This window comes from Elephantulus edwardii, unplaced genomic scaffold, assembly GCF_000299155.1.
Source record: "Elephantulus edwardii isolate Elephantulus edwardi_28Jun2011 unplaced genomic scaffold, EleEdw1.0 scaffold00028, whole genome shotgun sequence".
Taxonomy (NCBI): Eukaryota; Metazoa; Chordata; class Mammalia; order Macroscelidea; family Macroscelididae; genus Elephantulus; species Elephantulus edwardii.
This window is the reverse complement of record NW_006399778.1, coordinates 5617862-5639699: the sequence shown is the minus strand read 5'-3', so window position 1 is coordinate 5639699 and position 21838 is coordinate 5617862. Positions and strand designations below refer to the sequence as shown.

General features: G+C 41.5%; 1 protein-coding gene across 1 annotated transcript in view; it reads left to right on the top strand.

Annotated features, from left to right (window-relative positions):
* Positions 1-8982: 8982 nt before the first annotated feature.
* Positions 8983-21838, top strand: part of CLIC4 (chloride intracellular channel 4) — a 113376-nt gene continuing 100520 nt past the window's right edge. Inside the window, exon 1 of the mRNA XM_006883511.1 lies at positions 8983-9190. Within this exon, the coding sequence (XP_006883573.1) occupies positions 9119-9190 (72 nt within the window). The 5' untranslated portion in view covers positions 8983-9118. The remainder of the gene's footprint in view (positions 9191-21838) is intronic.

The following is a 21838-nucleotide window of genomic DNA, read 5'->3' as shown; positions in this document are numbered from 1 at the left end:
GATTTGTGTGTTGCTGTATTGCTAGAAGTTATGCCACAAGTATTTAAAATATACCAGCAGAGTCACTTATGGTGGATAGGATTCAGTGGCACAGTGACCTCTCCAGAGTACTGTAAAGCAATGATGTCAGTCTAGAGACGAAGGTGTAACTGATCCAGGCCATGGTCTTTGCAGTTACTTTCTACACTACAGAGAGCTTACCAATAACTAAAGATGTGATAAGAAGTGTCAATGTCTTCAAGTTGTGGTGTACTTTAGAAGAGTCTTGAACATACCATGGATCACCAAGAAAACAAATAGGTCTGTCTTAGAGAGAGTGAAACCAAGTTTCTCCTTAGAGGCTAAGATTGCGAATCTCCATCTCACATACTTTGGGCATGTGACCAAGAGGGACTTGTCATTGGAGAAGGACATCATGCTTGAAAGGGTGGAGGGACAGTGCAGGAGAAGAAGACTCTCAATGAGATGGATTGATACTATAACTGGGGCAATGGTGGTTGGTGTGTCAGAATCAGACTGCCTCAGAAAGGGCAGGCTTCAGAGCTGCTGTACATAGGGGTCACAGGCTACTTGATGGCTCATAACAACAACATAATGACAAGGATGGAGTAAGCTTTCATTCAATAAAGGAGCTTCTTTTTCTGATGTGGCAAGATTAAAATAAGGAGAAACAACTGCAAATGCTTATGAATAATTGGAAGATGGAATATATGAAGTATGAATGTAAGAAAATTGGAATTTGTCAACAGTGAAATGAAACACATGAATATTGACAATCCTGGGCATTAGTGAGTTTAGATGGACTGGTATTGGTCATTTTGAAGCAGACAATCATGTGTTCTACTATGCCAAGAATGGTACGTTAAAGAGAAATGGTGTGGCACTCATTCTCATTGAATGAACAAGATACTCATTGAAGTACAAAACTGTGAATGGTAGAATACTGTCCATATGCATACAAGGAAGATCTGTTAATACAATTATTATTCAAATATATACACCCACAACTAAAGCCAATAGTGAAGATTTCTATCTATTTTTTGTAGTCTGAAATTGCTCAAACATGTAATTGACATGCATTAGTAATAATTAGTGACAGGAATGAAAAAGTTGGAAACGAAGAAGGAGGAATAGTAGTTGGAAAATATGGTTTTAGTGACAGAAATGAGGCTGAAGATTGCGTGATAGACTTCTGAAAAATAGATCATTTTTTTCATTGCAATACCATTTTTTTTACACTAACAAAAATGACAACTAAACATATGGACCTCACCTGATAGAATATACAGGAATTACATTGCCTACGTTTGTAGAAGGAGACAGTGGAGAAGTGCAAAATCAGCAGTCAAAGCAAGGCCAGGGGCTGACTGTGGAACAGATCATCAACTGCTCAGATGCACGTTCAAATTAGAGCTGAAGGAAATGAAGTCCAACAGAACCAAAGCACAATCATGAGTTTATCAAAACTGAATTTAAAAACCACATCAAGAATATATTTGATGCAATGAACACTAAGGACCAAAGACCAAATAAGTTGTAGGATGACATCAAGAACATTATTATGAAGAAAACAAAACGTCCTTTTAAAGACAGAAACAACCACAGTGAATGTCAGAAGAGACTGAAAATTGCATTAGAATATTGAGAGTACAAATCAAAGGAAAGAAATGCTGAAGTAAAAGAGATGAATAGAAGACTTCAAAGGACAGCTCTAGAAGACAAAGTGTTATATAGAAATGTGCAAAGAACTGGAGTTAGAAAGACAAAAGGAAAGACCATGTTTGACAATTCTCAAGCAGAAAGAACTTAAGAACAAATTCAAGCCTCAAGTTGCTGTACTGACAAATTTCAATGTGCAAAATCTTGAATTATGTAGAAAGTATCAAAAGAAGATAGTTGCCTTCCTATGAAGATGGCTCAAAAGTGAAAAAGGAAGCCACTGTCCCTACCAAAACTGAGCCAAAGCAAAGGCGTTAAAGGCCAAGAAGTCAGTCCTGAAGGGCATCTACAGCTAAAAATAAGAAGATCCACACGTCACCCAACTCCCAGCGGGCTAAGACACTGAGATTCTGGAGGCAGCCCAAATACCCCCAGAAGAGTACTCCCAGGAGAAACAAGCTTGACCATTATGCCATCATCAAATTTCCCCTGACAACTGAGTCAGTCATGAAGAAGATAGAAGATAACAACACACTTGTGTTTGTTGTGGATGTCAAGACCAACAAGCACCAAATCAAAGAAGCTGGAAAGAAGCTCTATGACATGATGTGGCCAAGATCAACACTTTGATTGGGCCTGATGGAGAGAAGGCCTATGTTTGACTTGCTCCTGACTATGATGCTTTGGATGTTGCCAACAAAATTGGGATCCTCTAAACTGAGTCCAGCTGGATAATTATATATACAAATTTTTCCCACCATAAACAAAACAAAAAAAGAAGATAGTCACTGTACCAAAAAGAATTGGTCAACATGAAACCATTTCAGGAAGTAATGTATGATCAAGGACCAATGATCATGATGGAAAAAATTGAAGTTACACTGAGGGCATTGATAAAAAAAGTGATAAGGCCCCAGGAATTGATGAAGTATCAATTGATATATTTCAACAAACAGATGCAGCCCTGCATGTGCTCACTAATATATTCCAAGAAATTTGGAAGACAGTTACCTGACCATCTGACTGGAAGACATCCATATTTATTCCCATTCCAAAAAAAGGTGATCCAACAGAGTGTGGAAATTATGGAACAGTATCATTAATAACATATGCAAGTAAAAATCCTGCTGAAGATTATTTTAAAAAGGCTGTAACAGTACATTGACAGGGAATTAGCGTGAAGTGCAGTATATTAACTCATATCACAGCCTTGGGATGTGGTTCGCATCAACTTCTTTTTATTTCACAAGAGATAAAAAGAGAAGAGAACAGAGAGGTAAAACTCCTTTCCAGGAAAGAAGAGCCAGGAAGAGAGCATATTTTTTTGATCTGTGATCCCTACACTAATCACTTTCTAGACTTCGGGGAAGAATGATCTAAACATCTAATCTTCAAGGAATACTTGGCTCACAGATACTGAAAGGAGATAAAGACCTTCCTCCAGAGCTGACACAGAGAGAAAGCCTTCCTCTAGAGCTGGTCCTCTGAATGCTGCCTACTTCCAGCCTTCTAGACTATAAGAGCATTACATTTTTGTTTGGTAAAGCCATCCCCTTGAGTTTCTGTTATAGTAACTCTAGATATCTATGACAGTGGTAAGTGTTATGGAGAGTGGAGTAAGAGAGAGTAATACTGAATGAGGTAGTATTTGGAAGAGATTTCCCTGAAAAGGTGACATTTGATCAGAGACCTGAATGAAGTGAAAGAGTCAGAGTTGCAGAAGTGCTGGGAGAAACAAATTCTAGACAGGGAGAAGATTAAGTGCAAAGGCCCTGAGTGTCCTTCATGTGTTCAAGGAACAGTGAAATGGAACAAAAAAGGAGAGAAGTTGGAGATAAAGTGGAGTGAGTGTGAAAGAGGGGGTAGGGGGAGGGGAGAAAGAGGGATTGAGAGAGATTGTTCAAGTTCAAAAAGGAGACTTTTAACATACGTTGTATTTGTGGGTCCTCCCCCTATATTTCCTCTTTCTCTATTTCCTCTGACCAGTCCTATTCATCCAAGTAAGCCACTTGAGGTGTAAATATTTGGGAAACCAAAGATGTAAGTGATTGTGACCAGAGACAGAGGGGGAATCCCTGAGGTTTTCGCTGCCTCAGGGCTCTTCAGAAGGGAGTGCTTCTCACTTTCTCTCACTTGATGCTGGTTAATGAGGCCTAGTCTCTACTTCCTTCTTTCGTCAAGTCATCTCCACACCTGCCACTGCGACCCAGAGTGAGACCTATTAACTACAGGGACTATTTGCTGACTCAAATGGAATTTGATTGTACATCTCAGAAAACAGAACTCCCCATTCTCAAGTGTTTTTTTGCTTCAGAACCAGGCTGGGGCTTTCTTTGAAGTGTCATTTGATCATTTTTTGGGCTTGGATCAGATCTGAACTGGCTTCTATTTTTGTTTCTTTTCATTTGGATAGGGGATGAACCTGAGGGGCATTGGTTCAGTTAATGATTTAGTGAAAAATTAACACTGGGTCTCAGAGTCCAGCCAGTTCAGTTTGCTTTGGGTTCATATTTCTAAGGCACAGTCTGGTGGACTTTATTTCTTCTCAGTAAACAAGCTGGTCACTGAGCAAGTTGAATATGATGCCATTTTGGAGTCCAAGGGTGAATAGAGAGGGATAGTAGATAGGATAATGCAGAGAGAACAGCAACTATTGGGTTCACACCGTCAGGCAAGTTCTAGTAATTAGTCTCACCTACTTGTAGACATGGCTTCTTAGAGTACTGTGTGGAAAGCTGCATTGAAAACACTGGCAAAAAATAAGGCCCCAGGAATTGATATGATAAGAACTGATATGTTTCAACTAACAGATGCATCTCTGAATGTGCTCACCAGTCCGTGCCAGAAAATTTGGAGGACAGCTACCTGGCCAACTGAGTGAAAGAGATCCATTTTTGTTTCCATTACCAAAAGAGGTGATCCAACTGAATGTGGAAATTATTGAATAATATCACTAATATTGCATAAAAGAAAAATATTGCTGAAGATTATGCAAAAACTGTTAGAACAGTACATAGGTGAGAATTGTTAGAAGTACAAGCTGGGTTTGGAAAATACTATGCCATCAGGGAGATAATTGTTGATGTTAGATGGATCTTGGCTCAAAGTAAATAAAACCAGAAGAAGGATCTGTGCATTATTGACTAAGCAAAGGCATTTGACTGTATGGGTCACAACAAATTACGGCTAACATTGAGAAGAATGGGAATCCTAGAACATTTAACAGGGCTCTTACAAAACCTATTCCTAGACCAAAAAGCTGTTGTGAGAACAGAGCAAAGGAACACTGCAGGGTTTAAAATAAAGAAAGGTGCGCACCAGGCTTGTGTCCTTTTCCCATACCTATTCAATCTGTATGCTGGGCAAATAGTTTGTGAAGCTAGATTTTATGTTGCAGAATATTGGCATCAGGATCAGAGGAAGACTCATCAATAACTTGCATTGCAAATAACACAACTTTGCTTGCTGAGAGTAGAGAGGAATTTAAGTGCTTGCTGCAGAAGATCAAAAGACTAAAGCCAAGCTAAAGAGGCTGCCCAGAAAGCAGTTAACAGTGCCACTGGTCTTCCAACTGTTTAAAATGATCTGGGACCATGAAAGAAAACTCATGCTTCACCGAAGAAAAAGAACTAAACATCGAAAAACTTAAATGTTGTGGAAAAAAAACAGTGCAAAGTTAAAAAAAAAAAAAAAGGAAACTTTGAACCTTATGTACCGAGCAAATGCCAGGGCTAGCACGTGCTAGTCCTAGATTACTTACTCATTTAAAAACAAAAAAAAAAAGAGGAAAAATAGTAAAATAAAAAACCAAATTAATGTTTTATAGACCCTGGGAAAAAGAATTTTCAGCAAAGAACAAACATTTAAAGCATTCCTTGCTTTAATTTCGTCATTCTTTACTGTGGAATAGCTCAGAATGTCAGTTCTGTTTTAGGTAACAGAATTGAGAACTGAGCAAGGAAATATAATTTGGATTATAAAATTCTTGCTTTAATAAAAATTCCTTAAATTGTAAAAAAAAAAAAAGACTACATCCTTTAATACGAATTACATCTCAACATCAAGAAAACAAAATTTCTTACCACTGGGCTAATGGGCAACATTATGATAGAGAAAAGACTGAAGTTGTCAATTAGTATGTCTTGCTTGGATGCATAAACTTTGGTACCAGTGGTTAAGAAATCAGAAGACTTATTATATTGGGAAAGTCTGCAGTTAGGGACCTCTCTAGAGGTCTAAGAAGCAATGATGTCAGTTTAAAGACTAAGGTGTACCTGATGCAGGCTATGGCCTTTTCAATCACTTACATCTGTGAGCTGGAAAATGAATAAGAATGACAACAGAAGAATTGATGTCTTTGAGTTGTGGTGTTGGAGGAAGGTACTAAATATACCATGAATTTCCAAAAGAACAAACACATCTCTCTTGGAGGAAGCACAACCAGAATGTTCTTTAGAGGCAAGGATGGTGAAGCTTTGTCTCACATACTTTGGGCACGTTGTTAGGAGAGATTATTCCTGTGACAGGGACATCATGCATGGAAAGGTAGAGGGTCAATGAATGAGAGGAAGACCCTCAGTAAGATAGACTGACACAGTCATTGTAGCAATGGACTCAAGTATGTCAGAGATAGTGAGAATAACGCAAAATAGGACAGTATTCCAATTCCTCATTGATAGGGTTATCATGAGTGGTACTCTACCAGAGGGCTTTTAAGAATAACAACTTTGTAGATAGTGAAAGTGAGGCTTCTAATTGTTAAGGACTTTTTGTGTCAGAATTTAAACACTCTGATGTTTAAGGAGCATGCCTGCCCTGCTAATCTCTAGGATACACATTTCTAACAGTTACTACATGGAAATAAAACTGCACTATGCCTTGGAAGAGGAAAGAGTTGTAAGTTTCATTGTAACCTTGTTCACACATTCTGAGAAGTGCTGTGCATAAATGGGTATAGAGGCAAATCTCCAAAGTCTGGTCTCTAGGATTTGCATTTTAACCTAACCTGGGGAGTGGAAGGGTATTAGAGTCACATTGCCACAAGCCATAGAGAGGGCAAGTAACTTTAAAGAGGGCTGTGACATTCAGCTGTCAACAGCAGAGTTTATCATAAATCCCTGCTCTCAGGGATTTCATATTCAATGGAGTTTCACTACAGAATTACCCCGGAGCTTTAAAATGTGAATTCCTCCCTTTCCCAAGGAATTTGGTAAAGCAGCTCAGAATATAGTATCCAGAAGGTTCTGAGGCAAAGTCAAGTTGCGTGGGGAATGGAAAGGACATTTGCTTGAGAGTCTTTCAGAGCCTCTAGTATAAGAGCTGCATTGTACATAGGGTTCTTGAAGACCTCTTATATTTTGGAAGTGGATGGTCAATTCTTCCTAGTCTTTCTTAATCTGGATGCTTAGTTTTAGAACAATTATCTATCAGCAAGCATTTTACTGAAAGCAGATAAAAGAGGCTGGACTTTATGAGGAGGAATGTGGCATCATGATTGGAGGAAGACTAATCAACAACCTATATTATGCAGATGACACAATCTTGCTTGCTGAAACCAAGGTGGACCTGGAGCACTTGCTGTAAAAGGTCAAAGACTGTAGTCTTCAATATGAATTGAAGTTCAATGTAAAAAAGACGATTCTCACCACTGGGCCAATTGGCAGCACCATGATAGATGAGGATGAGATTGAGTTTGTTAACAATTACAGCTTGCTCGGCTCCACAATCAACACTTCTTGGCACCAGCAGTGAGGAAGTCAAAAGATGAATTGCACCGGGAAAGTCAGCTGTAAGGGACCTATCTAGAGTACTGAGAAGCAAAGATGTCAGTCTAGAGACTAAGGTGCACCTGATCCAGGCCATGATCTTCGCAATTATTTGCTATGCATCAGAGAGCTGGATAATGACTTACAGATGACAGAGGAAGAATCAATGCCTTTTAGTTGTGGTGCTGGAGAAGAGTCTTGAACATACCATAGACTGCCAAAAAAACAAAACATGTCTGACTTGGAGAGGGTGAAACCAAGTTTCTCCTTTGAGGCTAGGATTTTAAAGCTTTGTCTCACACTTTGGGTATGTGGCCAGGGGGGATCGGTTCTTGGAGAAGGACATCATGCTTTGGAAGGGTGGAGGGACATCGCAGGAGAGGAAGATTCAGAATGAGATGGATTGATAAAGTAACTGGGCAGTGGAGGGTAGGTGTGTCAGTCAGGGAGACTGGCTCAGGACAGAGCAGGCTTCAGAGCTGTTGTGTATAGGGTCGCTGTGAGTCGTAGGCGACTCAACGGCACATCAAAACAACAACAACAACAACAACAATATAGGGATTTGGGGAATTCTGTTGCCTAGTCTCAAGAAGCTGTGCTAAAATCTGGAAGGCACGCAGTTTGAGGCCATCAGCTGCCCCGCAGGAGAAGCACGGGGATGGGCAATCTTCTCTCCCGCACTTAACTGCCTCTGAAACCCCATTAGACCGAGATCTATGGACCGGTTCCGACTTGACAGTACACAACAACCACAGTACACAACAGTAGAGGGGCTAAGACACAGGACTGGGCTCTGGCAAGGGATTTATTTCCTAATGCTCAGAACCTAGAACACAATAGGGCCTTGTAAGTAGTTGGTAGTATGTTAGCTCCCAAAATAGAAACGTTTAGTCAAAGGGAAACTGCGATCAGAGCAGGAAGTTTAAAAAGGTGTCTCTTAGAGGATGAAAATAACTTTTCGAAAAGTTGTCTAGTTCAAAGCGGCTGGGTCTAACAGAGAGTGGGGAGATGGCTCGCTACGGGAATGTGAAGACGCTGCGGGAATGTGAAACTAGTCCCGGGGGCTGAAGCGAGAGGGGGGAGTAAGGCAACAGGCGCCTTCTTGCTTCCCCTGGCCGGTGGAAGGCGTGAGGTCACCTGGCAAGACACCAGCCACAGCTGCAGAGGGTGCGCCCGCGAGGCTGCGGGAGGCGGTGTCAGGCTCGGGTCGTCTGGGTAACATAACTCCCGCCCCTCGGGAGGCGTGGCACGACGCCCCGCCCACCACTCTCCAGAGGATGCGCTTTGTACCGCCCCCACTGAGGCCACGCCCTCGCCCTGGGCCACGTCTCTCCCTAGCTGGCCCCACAGGCGTCCCAGTGGCTTGGCCGCCTGCCCGTCTCCGCCCGAGGCCACGCCCCCGAGCTCTGGCCGCCTCGTTTCCTCCGGAGAGTTGGCGAGCCGGAGGATGCTGTGGCTCGGCCCCGCCCCTGGCTCGCGACTCCGCCCTCCGCGCCCCGCCCGGCGGTTTGAAGCGGCTCGGGCAGCAGCTCCCTCGGAGTCGCGCGCGGGACCCGGGGCGGTGCTGACGAGCTGTGGCCGCGGCGAGCTTGACGCCAGGACTCACGAGGGAGGCGCAGAACGGCGGGAGCCGGCGGCCGGAACAGTATCAGAATAGCAGTGACCTACGTCCTCGGAGCGCAGCTTAGCTGGCCATGGCTTTGTCGATGCCGCTCAACGGGCTGAAGGAGGAGGACAAAGAGCCTACCATCGAGCTCTTCGTCAAGGTGAGCGCTCGCCCCGCTGCACGGCGGCTGAGCCCCGGGCGCGCGTCCTGCTGGTGGGGGGGGCGGTGTCCCGCGCGCCGAGCGCCCCTGAGCTCGCGTCCCAGTAGCGCCCTCGCGCGGAGCCCGGCGCCCGGGTCCAGAAGCGCTGTCCCCTGCGCCCCCCGGCCCATTGTCTCGGGGCCACCCTCGCCTTCCCGCCTCCGAGAGTCCCTGTCTAGGGAGCGGGGTGGGGACCGGGACTGAGAGCCAGCAGACGCGGGGCGGCGGGCTGGGAAGACGCCCATCTCGGGTGCTGGGGGGCTCGGAAAGAGCCGCTGGGTGAAACGCACCTCTCGACCGCGGGACCCGGCTGACCAGGCGGGGGGCGGTCCTGCCACCGGGGCGCCGACCCTGACCCGACCCCACCCCGTGATCCTCTCAAGTCCAGCCCCGGCCCGGCAGCCCGAGCTGCGTGTCAGTCGGGAGATAATAAACTGAACTTCTCGCAGCTACTTTTGAAAGAACATTTTTCACTCCTCTCTGGTATAAAACCATAGCTTTAATTTTCAGTGTAGTCTTAAAGGCTGCATTGAATATGCTTAAAAAAAAAAAGATACTTCTGGACGGCGAAAAAAAGACTTAGGGCCCCAATTTCGGTTTTCCTTTATTAGGTATTATTACCGTCTTAAAAAAAAAAAAATAAGAGCTCTGGCTGGTGGCGCAGTGGTTAGGTGCTGGACTGCTAACTGAAAGATTAGCGGTTCAAACCCTCCAACCTCTGCTGGGGAACGCCGTGGCTGCCCTTTCCGAAAGATTACAGCCTCAGAAACCCTTTGGGGCAGTTCTTCTCTGTCCTAGAGGATCGCTGTGACTTGAAGTCGACTCCGCGGCAACTTTTTCCCCCCTCCGCTTCGCTTTGATTTTCTTGTTTCTCAAACGCGGAGTATTTCGTATGATGCAACTTTTTGGCTGCTGCCCTCGGGAAAGACTGTGTATGCTTTTGTTTTGAAAGAAGGGAAGAATTCATAATTTGGACTCTGAAGTGTTGATTTTCTCTTCTTGTCTCTTCACTTTGTACATCTGGAACTACCCTTTCTGCTTTTAAATACTGCCCATTTGCCTTTTCTTTATTTTTTTTTTTCCAGTTTAGCAGAGGAGAGAGAAGTTAGAAACATCTGGATCCAGCTGCTAACACCAAAACTTCTTAAAAATCCTTGATATTCTTAGTCATTAAGAAGCCAAACTCAGAGCTGGGCAACATAATTAGCAGGAATTAACAGGAATAAAAACACCCTAGTTCCTTTAAACTTTGGTTTTAGGACCATTTGTTATAAAAGGAACTAAAACAGCAGCCTTAAACAAAATTCTTAAGAGTACTAACAAAAGTCTCAGTAACTCTGGGTGGCAAATACTGTACTTCAGTGGTTCAGAGAATACAGGAAGGAATTTCAAGTAAGAAAGGAAGAAGGAAAAAAGAAGGGAATGAGGCATCGTAGGTGTTCAAAATTTTTTACCAAACTAGGAAGCAAAAGGAATTTCCATGAACTTAAAAAGTATACAGTCACCAAAAACTTAAAATACTTGATACTTAATAGTGAAACTTTAGGATAGCAGTAAATTTAGAATACCATAGGGATCTTTTATGGCTTCTATTCAGCATTGTACTGGAGGTCTTTACTAATAAAATAAGAAGTGAGGGATGAGAATTATAAAATGTTTCTGCCAAATACCTCTCCCCCCAAAACAACAATAAACCCCACAACGAGAAACCTAAACCCATCAGTTGCCATCAAGTTAATTCAGACTCTCAGAGGCTCATTAGTACCCTATATCCACTGCTGTGGGGGCAGAGCTGACTCATGATGACCGTCCGTCAGGTTCCTGAGGAAGGAACCATAGACCTTTCCATTCACAGCCCAACATGTAACCAACCCACAGAGTGGAAGTGACCCTAAGGTTTCTGAGGCTGGAATTTTGGAATTACACACAATTGCCATCTTTCTCTTGATGAGTAGGTTCAGTCTATAGGTCTGTCAGCTAGCAACTAGCATTTAACTGCTGCACCCCGGTGCTCCTCTAAATGCTCCTAGTTAGTTGTATTTTGTTTACCGCAGAGTCGTAGCTCACCCTCCTGCGAGTTTTCAGAGGCATTTAATCAGGACGAGTTTGCCCAGCAGAGCAGCTGGTGGCCTCTAACTGAACTTTGTACCTTTGGGATTGTAGCAAGAACCTTCTTGCCTCTAGGCCACCTGAGCTCCCTAAACGCTCTGCTTACCATTAATTTAAATCTTCACAGAGGAGATGGCTTCCCAGACTTCCACAACTTGCTTTCATCTTCCCCATTTTCCGTAGTTGTGTTAGATTTCCAGCTATGTTGCCAGCCTAAAAGCACCTGGTTCAAATCCACCAGCTGTTCCACGTGGGAAAGACAGGCAGTCTCCTTGCATGCGATTTACAGCCTCTGAAAACCTGTTGGAGGGTCAGTTATGGGCTGGTTCCAACTCAGCAGCACTTAGCAACAAGTTTGTTTTTTTAAAAAACATAGCTTTAGGCATAATATATGTGAAACTATGGACTCAGCTCAACTAAAGTCTTTGCTATGGACTCCAAACTAACTCATAGCTAACATTCCATTGGATTTTCAGAGGCTGTAAACTTCCCAGGAGACCTTTGCTCCCCCCCCCCCCACCAGCAAGAGCCTCTGGTGTATTTGAACTTAGTGTCTTTGGGTTGACCTCTCTACACTAGGCTACCAGAGATGAATTCTGAATTAGGTATACCAGTCATAATTATGCTTCTTGTATGCATAGCTATTAAAGTTTAAAAAAAACTTCAGACTGTATAACAATGAAAGAATTTTACTTTTCTAAGAGAAGAGTGAACTGGGGGAAGGGGTAGGCAGGGAGAAAAGTGCAACAATGAATGAATGGAAATCCAAAGGCTCTGTAAACTTTCATTAAAATTAATAACCCCCCCCAGACTTTGTGCTATATTGTTCACATGAAGCACCTAATAGCTTCATGTTTACTGTTGTTAGTTGTGAGCCGTGTCTTGGTGGCAAAGAACCAGGATTCAGGTCACATTGTTGCTTCCTTTTCCCCTTTGAGATGTTTGCTTCATTTGTGAAATGACAGGTTTTCGCTGCTCTATGATTGAGTATAGGCAAAACTTTATATATAGGCTAGCCTAGTAGTTTCAAAGAAGGAAAAGGACATTGAAATTGTGGTAAAGAGTATTCTTGATTTCTTGTCCAGGCCTGTGTGGGGAATGAAAAGGGAAGAAACTACCTTGTAAATGTGATTATTTTGAAAGCAAGGGAAAGGACAGACGCTGCAGTTGGCCCAAGTAGTATATTATTGTGCCAAGGGGTGCCTGAATTTGTAAATTATCATTTACATTTAATGCATGTAGCTTGGATAGGATAATTAGAAATATTGGGGCCTGGAGAGGAAGGCAGGGATACAAAGAAGTGCAAAAGGATATTGAGCCTGTCTGACTAGCACTGTGTTTAAAATTTAACAGAATTTTGCACCTGATTAGTGTGACTGACTTTAGGGCTGAAAATGAATTTAAAGTAGGGTTGTGTAGTACATAAGAATATTGGTATCTTTTGAGATTTTACTAGGGATTTCTGATATGCATGGACTTGTATTGTTTTTGGAGTTGTTCACTATTTTTGTTATTCCAACAGCACCAGGATGGGGTAGGACACCTTTCCATCAGTAAAAGAAGCTTATAAAGGTAGTCATCCTCTTGGAGATGCCCTTCCCACTTCCATAACCATCCTCCTCTCATTTTCCCCCTCATTTTCATTACTGTGAGTTGGAAGCGACTCATAGCTGACCCTCCAGCAGGTTTATGATGCTGTAAATCTTGCAGGAGATTTTTCTCCTGCTGAGCGGCTGGTGGATCTGAACCACCAGAAATCTGTGACCTTTGGGTTAGCAGCACAGTTCCCTACAACCAGAGCTTCTGAGAGTCCTAGTAGTTAATTTTTATCAGGGTTTCCAGCTGCTTCATTGCAGTTTGACACTCCCCCACCCCTTTGAAAATTTGCATTATGAGCATAGCTTGGGCTCTGTAAGCATCACCTGGGCATCTTGTTAATTGTTAATTCTGATTCAAATATCTGGGATTGAAAATGCAAATAATCTGTAGGAGTTGACCCTGATTTTGATAGTTTAGTAACCCAATTGAGAACTGCCTTTGTGTATAATCTGACCTCGGAATTTCTAATTCCAAAGCAGATTACTAATGTCTCTGTGTCTCTTCTGCCCAATTGTGATTAAATGTATATATTCAAACAAAAAAGATTTTTAATAAGAAATTTAGAATAGTGTCTGTTACTTTAGTAGCAAAGTTATTCTTTCTTTTCATGCAAATATTTAGATGTTTGTGTTAAATATAAAGCTCAAATTTTCTTTTTGTGCGTTTTGCTGTCAATCTGTTTGTCTTTTGGGGCTTCACATTGGATACCACTTGGATCCAGAGGATCTAAATCTCAAGCCTTGATTCTTTGTCTAACTAGCCTCTAAAACCTCCTCTGATTTTATCTATTCACCTTTTCCTCTCTGTTATTTACTACTTAAAATCTTTTCACATATCCAGTTATTCTCCACTAACTTTCGTTGTTGGCTATGTTCAGAATTTGGGTAATAGAGATTTCTGTATTGGTTAAAAGTAAAATATTGAACAGAAAATGAGAGACGTTAGGAAGAGTCTTTTTTGATGATGATCATTATTATTGCATAAGCCCACTTCCTGTTAACATCATTGCCTCTTTTAAATTCCTCCAGTAACTTAGTAGGTTAATCTGCAGTGTTAGCTTAAAAGATGGCTTTTTTTTTAGCCATTACCTCATCCCTCTCTAGGCTGCAGCTCCCTTAACTTCAGATACTGTCTTGCAAATCATCAACAGCTGTGGGACAAGGATAAGCAAGTTAGTACTTTCCATACTGAGCAGCAAGACTTGAGGGAGACTGGAGTGAGACCCTGGTGATGGTGTTTGTGAGACTGTGGCAAGGTGTAACCAGAGGAGCGCTGAGATAAAAGGCCACAGTTAAAGGCTTTTGCTGTTCTTGCCAGATAATGGAAGGAAAAGCGGACTGCTGAACTAAAACCAGAGCCTGGACTAATTTAGGAATTGTGCCTTGGCTGGTCTAAAACCTGAATTTGCATTGGGTGATATTCTTTGCCTCCCCCACCCTCCAACTTATTTCTCTTAATAAACTCCATTTTCAGTGCTACAGCTGTGAGACAAGTCTGTGAGTCAAGGAGAATTGAACCTTTTGCTACTGGTGTGGCTCTGGAGACACCATGGGGCTAGGCTCATTATCTATCTGCTTTCTGCTCTCGGGCGGTGAGAGGCTGTGCTAGTCTCACTTCTTCTGGCCCTTTCAGAGAGATGTTCGTGGTTCTGTGTCCCTATGTCCCATTTTCTGCTCTTTAGGAAGTATCACATAATGATATTTTCTGCTATCAGTAAGAAGTAGCCCTTTACAAGTTTAATTCATTTTAGGTGCTGGAATTTAAACATCTCTGCGGGAGACGGTTGGGCAGTTTCCTCCTGTGCAATTAACTGCCTCTGAAAACCCACTGGACGGTCAGCTGTGGGTTGGTTCCGACTTGATGGTACTCAGCAACAATATACATGGAGCTATTCTGCTTTGCTTGAATCTGGTTTCTGGTAGTGTGACATCAGGAAAGTTTTTTAAACTTTCAGTGCCTCAGTTTCTTCTAATATGAAGATAATAGTAATAATAACTAATTTTTTTATTGTTGCTGGGAAGACTAAATGGTAATTTTTGTGTTTTAATTAGGGCACCCTATTGGACATGTAGCTAGGTGAGGCTATTCCTTGGAAAGGGATATCATGCTTAGAAAGATGAAGGGTCAGTGAAGGAGAGATTACCAGTGAAATGGATTGACACAATGATAAACAAAGAGCAGTGTGTCAGAGTTGAGAATGGCACAGGAAAGGGCAGGGTTCAGGTCTCTTGTTCATAGGGTCACTATGAGTCATACTTGATTTCAACGACACCTAACAACAACAACAAGGGCGCTATGTTGCTAGGAGAGGCTGTTTTTAAGAAAGGGACATCATACTTGGAAAGATGGAGAGTCATCAGAAAAAGAGGAAGACCCCTGTGAGATGGATTGACACAGTGACTATAGCTTTGGGCTCAGGTGTGTTCAGAGTTGATGAATATGGACAGGATACAGGTCTGGATAGGGTTGCTATCAGTTGTACTTGACCCGATGGACATCAAACAAGAAGAGTGCTGAATAAGAAAGGAGTTGCTCTGCCAAGCCAAACATAGGCTGTGTGAATACCTTAGATGCTCCATGGGAGAAGGTATTCTGTTCCTGAGCAATTTATAGCTTCTAAAAACCTGGGAGGATCAGCTGAGTCATTTCTGACCTGACAGCACACAACAAAGCATTCAGTAATGTTCAGTGTTTGAATTCTTGCCTTCCATGCAGGAGATCTGGGTTTGACTTTCCACCAGCATACCTCATGGTCAAGCTTGCACTAGATATTATTGTTGCTGTGGTGCTGAACAGCTTTTCATGAGCTTGCAGATCAGAAAGGAGGAAAAGCTTGACAGTCTACTTGTGAAAACAGCCAGTGACAATACTGTGGGCCACAGTCATCCAATTTTCATCTTTCTTGGAGATGGTTTGGGCATGGGTCATAACCAGGTAGCATTTTCTTCCCCTTAAAGCAATGGCTCAAACAAGAAGCAAGTTTCATTCTTATCTAGCAGTTCAAGGAGGGTGTTTTTCTTCTCAGAGTTATTTAGAGACCAAGTTTCTTCCTGCCAATCCCTAAATCGCCTTCCTTTGAGTTGCCAGTGTCTGCCAACATCTGATTGCAGCCAGTGGGACCTGGAGAATGTAGAGGAGGTTTGCCGCCAACGGTTCAGACTTTAAAGTTCCACCTGTCATTCCTTTTCACATTAACAGGAAAGAACATGACCTCAGGTGATTAAAAAAGGCTGGAAAAATGGTCTAATCATGTACTACTCTATGTGAAGCATCAAGAGCAATACTTGATCCTAATTGGTGTTGATAGCAATATTATTAATTGAAGCCTTCATCAGCCTTCATCCTTGGAATGATGTACGGAGCCCAGTGCACATTTTTTTTAGACATTCCTAACTCATAGTTAAGAATCATCATATTAAAAGAAGTAAGTATAAAAAAAGTTACTGAATTTTGAGTATATAGAATAATTTGTATATCCAAGGAATAAAAAAAAGGATGGGAATAGATGATTGCTAGTTTCTGTTTATGACCTAAAACATTTGAACTAAGTGCCTAATATTGAGCTAGGAGTAGTGGAAAAAGTAAAAAGTCACATGTACTATCTTTAGGATTATGTTTTATTGAAATACAGTAGCCTTAACCTTTGTAACCTGGCTGGATAAAACTCACTTCGGTACAGTCATTTCCAACTCATAGTAAACTTCCGTTGGACACTGCCCATCTTTCTCCTGAGAAGCATCAGGTGGGCTTGAACTGCTGATTTATTGGATAGCAGCCTGATACATTGCATATTATGCCACCAGCATGACTGAAAATAATAGGAATATGCAAATATGCAAGTTGTTTGTGGCCCAGTGAGAGAATTGGATAGTTTGCCAAATCTCAGTAAGGTAAATAGCACCTTTTGGGTGGAACCATGCAAATATGTAGAATGCTATTGTGGAAATGAGTCAGTTTTACTAACCTGCAAAGCTTAAAAGACACAGAAAAGGGGCATAAAGGGGAAAAAAAAACCCACACAAAAAACCCCCAAACCTAAGAGAGTACACTATGTCTTTTCTACCTTAGATCTCTGTGCAAACAAGAAAAGGAGAGTTTTAATATAAGAAATGGTGTGAGACTGCTGAGATAGAGTAGCTGCATGAGGTGAGATGGGGTAGCAGAGGTGGCAGAAACTAGGAGACCTGTGTGAAAGAGCTTTTGGCACCCACCCAGCCTAAAGAACGAGAAAGCTGAGTGCTTGCTGGCAGAGCAGATATGTTCAGATATTTGCCATGGAGCTAGGTTTGCTGATCCACAGAGCTTGAGCTCAGTGCCTTCAGGCCTAGGCATACTGTGAGTGTGCTATTGGGTGTACAGCTAATAAATCGACTAAAAGAGTTTTGCAGCACTTGGCCAGGGTCTCAGGGCTGAGAGCCAAAGAGAAGCTTGACTTTGGCATGATTGAGAAGAGACTGTACTGGTTGAGAACACTGTAGCCTTAGTTTCTGATTCCAGATCGCATCCTATTCTCCCTAGTAAGCACCAGTCATCAGTATTACCTGTGAGTCTTACCTGTCACTGTAATGAATTATCAAACTCAGTAGAGTGGGTGCCATTGGTGTTAGAATTGATCAGAAAAGTTTAAAGTATGGAACAGTGGGCTTGTCTGACCCCATAAGCATTAGGTTGTTGATTTGTAAATTTGATGAAAGCCAGACATGGCCACCTTCACAACCAAGTGGTATATGTGCAAGGGTTCTAGGGTAGCTCACATTAAGTTGATTTAGGAGGTGAGGGGAAAGATGAAAGTAGGGTTGATTCTGACCTTGAAAAATATGGGTGGAATAGGTAGATTGGGAATAAGAAAAAGCCTTTTTTGTTCTTCCTACTCTTCCTTAATTTTTAGTGTTGTCTATTAAGTAATTTTGCAGAAACAGCTAAATGAAAACAAAATAACAAAAAAAGTGCTATTAAGTAGTACGCATAGTAGTACTCATAGTGATCCTGTAAAATATAGTAGAACTGCCCCATAAGGTTTTCAAGGCTGTATGTATTTGTAGAAGCAGATTGCTTTATCTCCCCCCCCCCCAGTGGGTGTGGTTTGAACCATGAGCTTTTTGATTAGTAACCAAATTCTTTAACCACTACACCACTAGGGCGCCTCTGTAAAAGTTGTTATTAGATGATGTTGCATTAACTCTGACTCATAATGACCCTGTGTACAACAGACCCTGCACCATGCTTAGACTCTGCTATGCTTAAACTCAGTATTGAAATCACTGTGCCAATCTTTATCCTTGAGAGTCTTCCTCCTTTTTTGCTGATGTTCTACTTTTCTCAAGCATAATGCCCTTCTCAAGGAACTGACCCAGATTTGTCAGCTATTTTGCCAGTCTAAGTGTTATTAGGTACTGTCAAGTTCACTGTGACTCACAGCTCTACCCTATGAGCAGCAGCTTGAAATGATTGTCTTGATCTCCACCATGTTCAGACCCGTAATGTTGCAGTCACTGTGTTGGTTCACTTTGTGGAGGGCTCCCATCCATCACTGATCCTCTATTTATTTCCAGCAGTTTAGTGGAGTTCTTTATATTTTGTTTTGCTAGTAGCCTTCAATTTCTCTTTTCTTCCAATTTTGTTTTGTGTACATGGGACAAATAAAATAAAATTTCTGTAAGAAATGATGCTAGGAATTTTAATAATGGAACAAAAAGTATTTCAACCTTGAGACAGTATTACTGTGAATCTAATCACTCATTGCTGTTGAGTTGAACTGATTTCCCTGACCCTCCAGCAGGTTTCTGGGCGGCTCTAAATGGGAAGGAGATGACCCATCTTTCTCCTTTGGATCTGCTGGTAGATTAGAACCCCAGAGAAGCAGCACCTTTCAGTTAGCAATGAAACTGTCTGTGAACGATGCCACTTTGACTCTTATAGATTTGTCAGTTATTTGACGTTTCCAAAATAGAAAAGGAAGGTGATAAGTGAACATAAATGTGAAGGTAATGAAAACCATTCTTTCTTTCTGCTTGAGCAGTTTCTAAAACCCTAAAAATACTACATTTGACAAAGGCCAACGTGATGATTTTGGTTAAAGTAAAATTTCAAGAGAAAGAGGTTCAGAATTGGAAATAAACAGGCCACTTCTGAGCTGTGTAGTTTGAGCACATGAGGAACCTAACATAGCATGAATGGCTGACTAAAAGTGACAGTTGGTTTAGGAGGATGTGTACAGAGGTGCCTAGAAGCCAGTATAAAGATGGTGAGCAAAACGTTCCCATTTCCTGTTATATTAGAGCTATGGAGCCTCAGTGTTTGGGAGTTTCCTTTATAGGAAATTAGTAAACCCATGAAAGGGAAATGTATTAGGGTGGAAAGTATGATTATGACATGAATTAAGGTTTTGATCAAGTAAGGAGTAAGTTAGGAGGGTTTGTCTAGTTTATAGGCTCTCCTAGAGAATGGAAAGGGAATTTCTAAAGGAAAATGAACATTTAGAGCATGATTACAAAGCATCTATGACTTAACAAATCCAAATTTAATCCAGGGGATCATTTTATGATTTTCCTTGGAACTCTGAATCCTTTGATGTTTTTGAGTCTTGGCTGTCTCAGTGCTCAGTACAAAAGTACAGATATAAGGAACATCAGTTAGCTTTATTTGAGTTGTTTTCCCCATTTCTTTAAGATACAAAACCAAGAGAGTGAGTTAGCCTTACGAAAGTGACAGCTTAATGTAGATAAATAAATCTATTTGAAAATAATGTACCCTGGACTGCCAGGAAAACAAACAGATCCATCTTGGAGAGGATTAAACCAAGCTGCTCCTTGGAGGCAAGGATTCTGGGGCTTCATCTGACATACTTTGGACATGTTGCCAGGAGGGACGGGTCCTTGGAGAGGGACATCATGCTTGGGAGGGTGGAGGGACAGCGCAGGAGGGGAAGACCCTCTATGAGATGGATTGATTCGGTGACTGGGGTAATCGGGATGGGTGTGTCAGAGGCGGTGAGGTTGGCGCAGGATAGAGCAGGGTTTAGAGCTGTTGTGCATAGGGTCGCTATGAGTCGGAAACGACTCGATGGCACATAACAACAACAACAACAAAGCAAATATGGACTGAAAAAGGAAACTCAATTACCATTGAGTTGATTCTGATTCATAGGGACCTACAGGACTGTCCCATAGGGTTTCCAAAGCTATAAATCTTTCCAGAAGTGAACTGCTTCCACTTTCTCAGAATAGCTTTTAGGTTTGAACTACCAACCTTGAGGTTAGCAGCCAAGAGTTTTAAGCACTATGCAACTATGATTCCTTAAAGAACAGTAGAAATGAGTATCTTAAATTTTAATGTTTTATGTTTTAAGAAGTACCAGGGCCAAGTATTAGCCTTAATGTTTATCATGAATATATTTAATATTCTGCTAAGCTACCTTTCATAGTTTTCCTTCTTTGAAATTGAAATACAGTGTGACTCAATTTTAAGATGTTTTTTCTTTTCCTTTTTGACAATAAAATTATTACTTTCAGCTTCGTATTTGAAATAATTTAGTATTATGAAAAATATTTATTTCTCTTTGTAGTTGTGAAAGTGTCAGTTATTGGTAAGTTATTCAATTCTGTCACCATGCAGTATAACTATGTAGCTGTATGTGTAGAAGGAAAAAGTCTGATATTGATGATTACAAAGTCAAACAATTAGAAGATTCAGAGCTGTTGTACATAGGGTCGCTATGAGTCAGAGTTGACTCAGTGGCACATAACAACAACAAAGGCAAATTCTTTGTATGTTTTTGGTTGGAGTTTTTTTTTTTTTAAATGTTCCCCAATTAAAACCAGCTTGGAAGTAGGAATGGCATCGACTATCAAAATAACTTGCCTCCTGAAACTCTATGAACTTGGAGAAATGATGTAAGTTATACAATTGTTCAGGTCTTTTGTTCCTAGAATAACTATGAGTCCTCTATGACTCTGGCGTTTAAGAACACCAACATAGAGAGAGCTCTGTGGGCCTGGTGGATAGGAAGTTATGCTACCAAGTCAAAGGTGGGTGATTTTAATCTGCGGCCCTCAATCCTGGTTTTAATTGTTTTTGGTTAAACATTCTTCTAAGTGGTATAGCACTGGTCTGTTCATTTGCTGTACAGAGGTATCTCGTGGTTGCTGTGATGCTGAACACTTGTGACACTGATGCATGCATCAAATGCAATAATGGTTACCCATGGTAGACAGAGTTTGGTGGAGCACCCCGATTTAGACAAGCTTGGAAGCAGGAGTGGCATCCACTTCCAAAATAGCTTGCCTCTGGAAACTATGAGCTTGGAGAAACGATGAAAGTTATACAGTTGTTCAGGCCTTTTGTACATAGGATCGCTATGAGTCATCTACGACTTCACAGCACTTAACAACAACAACAATAACAACAACATACTAACTACCACGTACTTAATTTTGGAGGTAGAGACCAGGTATTAAAAAAAGTTCCCTACAGTGTGTATTGATTAAAACCAAATTAAACTGTTGTGTTATTTGGAAAAAATGAAGGAGTGGTAGCTGTGAAAGTACGTACACTAATAGGAGTCTGAAGGAAAGTGGTTAGACTTAAGGGGGGAAATGGACTTGAACAGAACATTCCTAAGATTAAAGGGAAGCTTTCTCAAAAGCATAAGTATCTACGTTCAATTTTATATTACTTGAAGTTCTGGGTTAGTGTGTGTTAACACAAGGATCTAGAAATTTGGTTTGAAAATGTTTAGAGCTTGGCAGTTCATTAAATTATGTAGAAAGTTGTTAGCCATCAATAATGCATATTTCATCTACATTTTTGTAATTGTCAGTAGGGACTTTGATTATAAATACACTTAAAATAATTTAGCAAAGTTATAGTAAACCTTAAGTCTGTTTTTAGTTTAAATATTAG